Source organism: Erigeron canadensis, chromosome 6, assembly GCF_010389155.1.
Source record: "Erigeron canadensis isolate Cc75 chromosome 6, C_canadensis_v1, whole genome shotgun sequence".
Lineage (NCBI taxonomy): Eukaryota > Viridiplantae > Streptophyta > Magnoliopsida > Asterales > Asteraceae > Erigeron > Erigeron canadensis.
The window spans coordinates 42,771,392-42,779,796 of record NC_057766.1 but is presented as its reverse complement, the minus strand read 5'-3'; the positions used below and the strand labels follow the sequence as shown (position 1 = coordinate 42,779,796).

General features: G+C 35.0%; 2 protein-coding genes across 2 annotated transcripts; both read left to right on the top strand.

Moving 5' to 3' along the window:
• LOC122604957 (ceramide kinase-like) lies at positions 1-5,111 on the top strand. The gene is made up of 13 exons (XM_043777812.1): positions 1-43; positions 217-302; positions 1,017-1,178; positions 1,286-1,453; positions 1,881-1,973; positions 2,067-2,159; positions 2,460-2,646; positions 2,725-2,809; positions 2,898-3,047; positions 3,565-3,666; positions 3,753-4,097; positions 4,609-4,675; positions 4,755-5,111. The coding sequence occupies exons 1-13, from the start codon at positions 1-3 to the stop codon at positions 4,890-4,892; spliced, it is 1,719 nt and encodes a 572-aa protein (XP_043633747.1). The 3' UTR covers positions 4,893-5,111.
• A 185-nt stretch (positions 5,112-5,296) lies between these two features.
• On the top strand, positions 5,297-7,875 carry LOC122606101 (derlin-1-like). Its single transcript, XM_043779065.1, has 7 exons — positions 5,297-5,426; positions 5,872-6,007; positions 6,378-6,451; positions 6,530-6,623; positions 6,724-6,852; positions 7,252-7,412; positions 7,551-7,875. The coding sequence occupies exons 1-7, from the start codon at positions 5,410-5,412 to the stop codon at positions 7,774-7,776; spliced, it is 837 nt and encodes a 278-aa protein (XP_043635000.1). The 5' UTR covers positions 5,297-5,409; the 3' UTR covers positions 7,777-7,875.
• Positions 7,876-8,405: the final 530 nt, after the last annotated feature.

Genomic DNA, 8,405 nt, shown 5'->3' with positions numbered 1-8,405 from the left:
ATGGAAAGAAATGGAGATTACGAAGAAGAAGAAAATATTGAAGGTGAAGAATCATCTTGTTTAAAATTGAGGTGCAATTTATTCTTGGATAATGTTGGAGAGGTTTCAGTTAGCCTTTTTAATTTTAATAATCAACATAATAATCAACATAATAATAATAATAATAATAATAATAATAATATAATAATAATAATAATAATAATAATAATAATAATAATAATAATAATAATAATAATAATAATAATAATAATAATAATAGCAATGGCTTATTATCTTGGAAATCTATTGATTCCCTTTCTAATGTTAGTTTTTCCAGGTTACTTCTTTTTTTACATTTATTTCTTTACATACTCTCATCCACAAACATATAAATAACTTTACTTTTGTGTGTTTTAGATTTTTCTTTTATACGACACATGTTAGTTGTTAGTAACGAATATATTAATTAACTGAATGCATACGGTTATTTTTGTTTATTAAGTAAAAAAAAGAACATGAAATTAAACGTGAGAATATGTAAACGGTCGAGTAATTCAATCAGCTGTTATTATTGTCAATGTGTGTAATTATTGGTTTTTAGCTACAAGTATTTATCAGTGAATTTAGTAGTGAGTACCGAGTAACATTGGGATCAAGAACATTGCCACTTTCCCATAACTATTGAGTACATTTCCTAATGTTTACAATGCGATAAAGATCTTATTAGTTAATGTGACTATAGAACGAGGAGGTTTCTCTGTTTAGGTTATCTGTATAGGGCGAGTCCTTGACTCGGATGTGCGTGGCCTAACCGGGGTTTCCCCATGGCCATTTCCGAACCCTTTCTCTGCCCACCCCATGATTTACATTTATCCAAAGAAGGTCACCTGACCACTAGGGCAAAACTGTGACCTTACCTTTGTATTTACAACTAAAACAGTTAGAAGTAGATTTCTGCATATACTGTTTTGGTTTCTTGTTCTTTCATTCCAATTCAGCAACCATATCATGTTTTGATGTTCTTTTTTATGTTAAAGAACGACGTGGATAGTTCAACTTGTTTGGGAATACAAATTGTATCCAAACTTGATACATCAATCAAGATTTCAGATGTTTATGCAGTTGAGTTTATCGATTGGGGATTAGTACATAAAACTTTTCTCACAAATCCCGGATGCCTATTGGGTCATGCGTCTGAGGTTAGAAAGTTCACGCCTTCTGTTATGTGTGCGGTAGTTTCTGGATTATCATTTATAGTTTCTTAGGTAAGTGATTAGTTTTACTTTTCTTCATATATTGCTTGTAGATGTATCGTTTCACGGTGCATGGGGTTGAAAGGTCAAAATCTCAGCCTTCTATTTGGGCCCCAGTGGTTTATACATTTGGTCATGTGGATAAGCAGACGTGTCAAATGTGGGTAAACAGTATGAACACTTATCTAAGCATGGAAACCGACCGACCTAAGAAACTTCTGGTATGTGTGGATAAAAAAATCTATCTTATGATAATATATGGGTGCATAATCTTCTTTAGATAGTTAGTTTCATACCTGCTGTCATACTTTGAGCGATTTCTACTTTCGCTTACATATTTTTGGTCACGTTACCTGTTATCACTATAATTAATCAAAGTGGCTAAAAGCTTGAACATGTAATTATGAGAAATTTGGTCATTTTACAACTTCCAACGGCTGAAGCACATCCAAACTCTGTTTTCTATAGTTCGTTACATTTTTATCAGAACTGATTGTCTATCTTTGATGATTTAGTATCATGTACCCGCATCAAAATTCACATGCAAATATCCCTCTAATTGTTCTCGTACTGTCTAAAATATGACATCTTGCTGTACATTAGCTCTTAAAAATTTGTTTGGCCTTTTGTTTTGTTTATCTTTACTAGGTTTATGTTAATCCAAGGAGTGGAAAAGGAAACGGCAGTCGAACATGGGAAAGTGTAGCTCCAATCTTCTCGCAAGCCAAAGTGAAAACAAAGGTTCATCTCTTATTAGAATAGTTGTTTTGAGATCATCAAGTGTCTGAACCAAAATGTAAATTAAATTAGCTTTCAATAAATTGTTTTTTACAGGTTACTGTTACCGAAAAGGCCGGGCATGCTTTTGAGGCCATGGCTTTAATGACAAATCAAGAGCTTAGATCATATGATGGAATTGTAGCTGTTGTAAGTATCATACTCATAAGTTGGCATCCCTTGCACACACAAGAAACATCAAAAAAGAAAAGAAAAAAAAAAAGGAAAAACGAAAACTAGGCCATGCATGAATAGAACAAAAAGTGTGTCATAAAATGCTGCAAGAACAACCCCTTTTTCGCTATTGTTTTACAGTATGTGCATATCCAGGTTCCCATGTAGCCATGTAGGTCCACATGTAGTAGCTTATATCTATATGTTTATATTCTTATGAAGCCACATATGTTCACCCCTTTGATTAGTTTTGCTCTTTGATTTGATGTGATTCAGGGTGGTGATGGGTTTTTTAATGAAATTCTTAATGGGACTCTCTTGTCAAGACATAGAGCTCCATATCCACCTTCCCCTCCAGATGATGATGAAACTGTTGAAACTGTGGAGCCTTTAGTTTCTACTGATGATGAGGCTCCACTACTCAAAAGGTCACGACTTGATGAATCACAAGCCATAAATCTCAGTAAGCACCTTTCTACAGACTCCTCCTTTTTCTAATTCAATTAATTGTTTAACAACTAGCTCCATCTTGCTTAAACAGATCAAGATTTTGAAATGTCTTTTCCAAATAATCGATTTCGATTTGGGCTTATTCCTTCTGGTTCCACTGATGCTGTTGTAATGTGGTAATTTCTTGCATCATTCTTTTCCACATATCTCTTATTGTCACATTGAGTTTTTATATGAATACCCTTTCACTTTGATTTTCCACAGTACAACTGGGGTCCGGGATCCTATGACATCTACATTGCAAATTATCTTGGGTAAAAGGGTATGCCTTGATATAGCTCAAGTCGTGAGATGGGAAACATCACACATATCAAAAAACAAGCCTCATGTACGATATGCAGCTTCGTTCGCTGGGTAGGCTCTTATTTGTCTTTCTTTCTAGAAAATGGAAACCATCCATCCTGTTTGTGAAATTTGAAGTCTCTTTTATGTTTGAACAGAAAAGAAAGTGTAGGTTCAGAATAAAGGTGGCAATATCCACCCATTTACTTCTGAATGGGTTGATTTTGGTTATGATTTTATCACAAACGTGTCAAATGGGACATATTAAAATATTTTAGCTGAAAGGAAAACAGGTTAAATGGGTTGAAAGTTATCCAAAGTGTATTTTCAATTCTTATAGCTCCCTGAGTCATATTCTGTTTAGAAAGTTATGAAATCACATGTAACAGGTTTTTTATATTCAGAAATTGGATTATTATTTTCTCCCGTGGGTTATACCAGTTAACCCAACCCCTTTTCATCTGCACTATAATTAAACTCATTTCAACCTGTCACCCAACTCGACCATTATGCCACCTCTAGTTAAAAGAAAAGAGAAATGGGAAAGAAAATGTATTTATTTTTTTCTTTGTTTCTTTGATCATTCCAGTTATGGATTCTATGGAGATGTCATTACAGAGAGTGAAAAATATCGGTGGATGGGGCCAAAACGATATGATTATGCAGGAACAAAAGTATTCCTCAGGCACAGGTATTGAGTCACTTGGCTACATATTTGTAAATCTAATTCAATAGCTATACTTTATTTAATTCGACTTAGCTGTGTTCATTTATAAGGTCATACAAAGCGAAAGTAGCATATATAAAAGCTGATTCAAACAAAACGAACGTGGGTGCCAATGCAAGAAGGATTAAGGCTTTTTGGGGATTATCTAAGGAGCCGGAAAGACTGACTTGTCGGACCAAATGTGATGTTTGTAACAATACATCAATAGATAAATCTGACCCGCATCGAGAATCAAATTGGGTAAGAGTTAAAGGACAATTTCTTAGCATTGGGGCTGCTGTAATCTCTTGTCGTAATGAAAAAGCACCTGATGGCTTGGTTGCTCATGCACACCTTTCAGATGGTTTCCTACATCTTGTTTTGATCAAAGATTGCCCGCGTGCATTTTATCTATGGTAAAAACATACGTCTGTATTCTGTTTGATGCATAGTTCATATTTTAAACTCAACTGAATAAATGGACCCAGAAAGAGTGAACAGATGAGCTCAAACTGGGTCTGAAGCCAGATTACCAGTTGGTTCCACACTTGTATCGGTGGTAAAGGGCAGGTTGGGTAACAAATCAACTTCGGTTTGGGTAAAACTGGGTCGGGAACAGCCGGGGATTGACATGCAAACTCTAGTTTTTTGAACTTTGGACAAAATTAAAGTTTTAGATATGATTATAAAATAGAAACTATGATCTCACAAGAAATTTGTTTAATACAAGGATTTAGCTATTAAGTAGGTTGCGTTTGTATATGCTTTTGAATACAATTTGGGGAAGTTTCAGCCCATTTGACCAGTGGCTTTTTCATTTAAAGTGTTTGCATCTTACCCATTTAATCTATTTATAAGCAAATTGACCTCTTTATCGAAATTGTCGCTTTTAAATTTGATTAGCTATCATTATTTTGATATTTGTAGGCATCTCATGCAGTTAGCAAGAAAGGGTGGAACCCCTCTGAATTTCGACTTTGTTGAACACCATAAAGTACGAGTTTTTCTATTAACACTTTCTGATTGAAAACCATAAATTACTTTTTCTGATGACATTCTATATCTTTCCATAGACAACAACTTTCACATTCACTTCTTCTGGAGAGGAAAGCGTGTGGAATGTGGATGGTGAGATTCTTCAAGCGCAGAAACTTTCAGCACAAGTCTTTCGTGGCCTTATTAGTTTGTTCGCTTCTGGCCCCGAAACATAGGAATCGACAAATTATATCCCTGCTGTCTCAAAACCTTTCTCTTTCAACTTCTGAGTTTCTATGTATATGTTTGTAAATTGTTTATTAATGTAAATACAGGAACAAACGTCATACCCTGTAGTAGACCCTTTTTTTAATACTACTTTGTAGAATATATTATTCATTTTTGTGGCGATCATAACAAGAGTTTATAAAATTTGTTTAAGTTCTTTATGGAAATTTTCTTTTGTTACTGTCTGGGTTGACCCCAAAGTGAGAGTCTTCCACCTTCTTATGCTCCACTAAGACAATGACTACCGTGAAGAAACCGTAACTTCTTCTGTGGGGTATCCTGTGATGATTCCAAAAGTCTTCATTGGAATCTCCATTTCTTAATCTTTATATTACGAGTAATAGTTAGTTAATTTTAATATTACGAGTAATAGTTAGTTAATTTTAACTCTTTACTTTTTTGTGAGATATATAAAGTCCATGCCCTTGATTTCATGATCACAAATACCAATTACAATTCTGAACAATGGCTACCCCCATGCAGTAAGTTCTCTTCTTTTATTTTTCAAAAAATTTTATTTTTATGTATTAAGATTTCAGGTTATGCATAAAATTATACTAGTAACATCTAGTAAACTTTAGATAGCCACACAGACTGACTCATAATTCAAGCAAAAAAGGATTCTTGTTTGACTGGGTGTCTTGGAATTTAATTATTATTAGTGAGCAAAGATTGATATATCTATAACTATATGAGAATATATTATGATCACCATTCATCCATATAGGCTTATTCTATTTTTCTGTATATGTTGTAGTGTACATGTTAAAAGCAACCGAAATGTATTCATAACACCTTGTTTGTTGGCTTTTCTAAACATTCCTACTTTTTTGTATGTGGTATGTGCCAGAGGTATTGAATAATGACTCCTATAGTCACAAATATTGTCATGTCTAACTCCCTTGAGATTGGCTAAATATAAACCAGATATTATAACTCCATACCGCCTGTTGCCAAGACTTACGCAAGCATCTGTTTTTTGACGTCTTTGGGCCGTCATCTTCAGCTTTACAACCCTGGCATCTTAGCTTTATATTATGAAGACGTGTTTAAGCACTTTCAGGTAAAGACCACTGATCTGTAGAGTGTCTATTTTGACTCTTTTAGCTACGAACGAGCCCATTCGGTTTGTATTAAGTGGTCAAATGCCCGTAAAGCCAAGAAAACTATTTCAAAAGATAAGAGAACAAATGGTGTATTTATAATGCCTACGAACTGCTAAATGGATTATAGAAAAGTAGATAATTATTCATATAAATAATTTAAGAAGAAAAGGCAAAAGGTGTTTCTGGTCAGCCCGACCTGCTCTGGTTGTTTCAACCCGTAACACAAAAGTACCTGCTATTCAATGCGTTCTGTTTTGCCATCTCTACTATTTATGTATGTTGCATGTGTGCAACATCCTTCAAAGTTTCCAATTTTACATAATGCAGATTTGGAGGCTTATAACGAGTTTCTTTTTCATCGGATCGTTCTCATTCACATTTGCATTTCGGTTATTCATCATGTAAGTCTTTCCTGATCTCATATCTTTTGTCCTGTTATCTAAGACTGATTATCAGAAGGATGTTATTGGGTGTTTTAGTTTAAAATATGGTGTTCAGTTAGAACGGGGCCCATTCGACAAAAGGACTGCAGATTATGTATGGATGTTCTTCTTTGGAGCACTCTCATTACTGGTATACTCGCTAAGAACCCATATATTTATAGCTTTATATATTTTAGTTGGTCTATGGTATAATACTGATGTCGCTAGTGGTGCTTTTAATGTCTTTCTAGGTTGTTGCTGCCATTCCTTTTTTATGGTTCCCATACATGGGAGCTTCGTTGGTTTTCATGATTGTTTATGTCTGGAGTCGTGAGCTCCCAAACACTCGTATTAACATTCAAGGTCTTGTAGAGTTGAAGGTATCTTAAATCTTATACTACTGAAGCTTCAATGAAGTATTGAGTGGCGCTTGGATTTTGCTTTTTGAAACTCATAATTACAACTTAGGCATGATAATCAGTTTCAACGTTTACAGATGATTGCTTTTAACCGCAAAAATGATTTATTAAAGGGTAGAATATAGTCTAATATCATGTGAGACTTGTACCGTCTTTCATAAGAACTTAATTTTCTCAAAAGCATGTCCTTTTCTATTATAGATTAGTTTCATATATTATTAGAACTTGCCAAACATTTGGCTGACTCTTTGATAATTACAAGTCCAAAAAAAGGGAAATTTTGATAGGTATCTCCGACGACACATTTAGTACAGGTGATTATTTAATACAGTGATCATTTTTTGTTTAATGGGAGTGCAGGGGTTCTATTTGCCTTGGGCTATGCTTGCTATCGATTTGGTGCTTGGAAATCAATTGATGCCAAGTTTACTAGGGATTGGAGTTGGCCATTTGTATTACTTCATGACAGTTCTTTACCCTCTTGCTGGTGGCAGCAACTTTTGCAAAACTCCTATTTGGGTGTATCCTTGCAGATTTTTGTTTGCTTGTTTTTGCATCCAGTAATAAAATGACTAATCGCAGCCTTGACTCTTGTTTTTGTATACGGCCACACGGTGTGTCAAGTTTATATTTTGCTGTCCTTGACTCTTGTTTTCTAGTCACAAACTTGTGGCATACTGGGGCAGGGGATACCAAATGAACAGTCCGATTCGGAGGGACACGTCAAGAGGAGTTGCTTTCCAAGGGAGAAGCCGTCGCGTCGGGGGAACCATGAGTGCTTCAACTAGGGAACAGAGGAATACTAGTGACGGGCAAACAAACACACCAAAGCCACCAAATGGTGGAGCCTTTAGTGGCAGGAGCCGTCGTCTGGATGGACAGTAGCGCGTGAGGTTTTTAATATTGATTACGAACTATTTTAAAAACAAAATGCATGTTATTGATCTTGGATATGTTACATATATGTACACTTATTCTTTTATATTCTCTCGTGCTTGTTGGCTTGTTGCATAAATTCTTGCATGATATTCTGGTGCATCATGCAAATATAAAAACGTTCTGGCAGGCTGGGCCAGTTTAGAACTTGGAAATGCAGATCTTAGACTGTCAGAGGTTTGGGTGCCAAACCAGATAAATAACATTCAAGGATCACAGCCCGTCTCGTATTTTCGTAGGTGGGTACATATGTTCTATAACTGCCATCTGTCCGAATATTTAGAGGTGGCAACTTGATCCATTTTTACATTATAAGCGAGTCAATTTGGATCATATTTTGTGTTTATGGGTGACATACATATATGAAACATATTTGTTCTGGACTGCTCAAAAAGCATCTAAAGTATCTCGTTAGTGAAATACAACCTCCAATAGAATTTCTTTCTAAATTGATTGTTATTAAATACTATAAAAAGCTTTAAATTGGTGGACAAATTTTTTTTGGGTAACTTCACCTTACCCATTTTGACTGGTATTTTTTTTCCATGTTATGATCTTTACAATGTAACCTGTTTAGT

What these genes read in the sequence shown, in the direction of transcription:
- LOC122606101 (XM_043779065.1), top strand. An exon ending in TTGGAGCACTCTCATTACTG is followed by an intron (nt 6,624 to 6,723) that starts GTATACTCGCTA and finishes ATGTCTTTCTAG; the next exon opens with GTTGTTGCTGCCATTCCTTT. An exon ending in AAGGTCTTGTAGAGTTGAAG is followed by an intron (nt 6,853 to 7,251) that starts GTATCTTAAATC and finishes ATGGGAGTGCAG; the next exon opens with GGGTTCTATTTGCCTTGGGC.
- LOC122604957 (XM_043777812.1), top strand. Translation starts at nt 1, where the DNA reads ATGGAAAGAAATGGAGATTACGAAGAAGAAGAAAATATTGAAG. An exon ending in ATGATGGAATTGTAGCTGTT is followed by an intron (nt 2,160 to 2,459) that starts GTAAGTATCATA and finishes GATGTGATTCAG; the next exon opens with GGTGGTGATGGGTTTTTTAA. An exon ending in ACTGATGCTGTTGTAATGTG is followed by an intron (nt 2,810 to 2,897) that starts GTAATTTCTTGC and finishes GATTTTCCACAG; the next exon opens with TACAACTGGGGTCCGGGATC.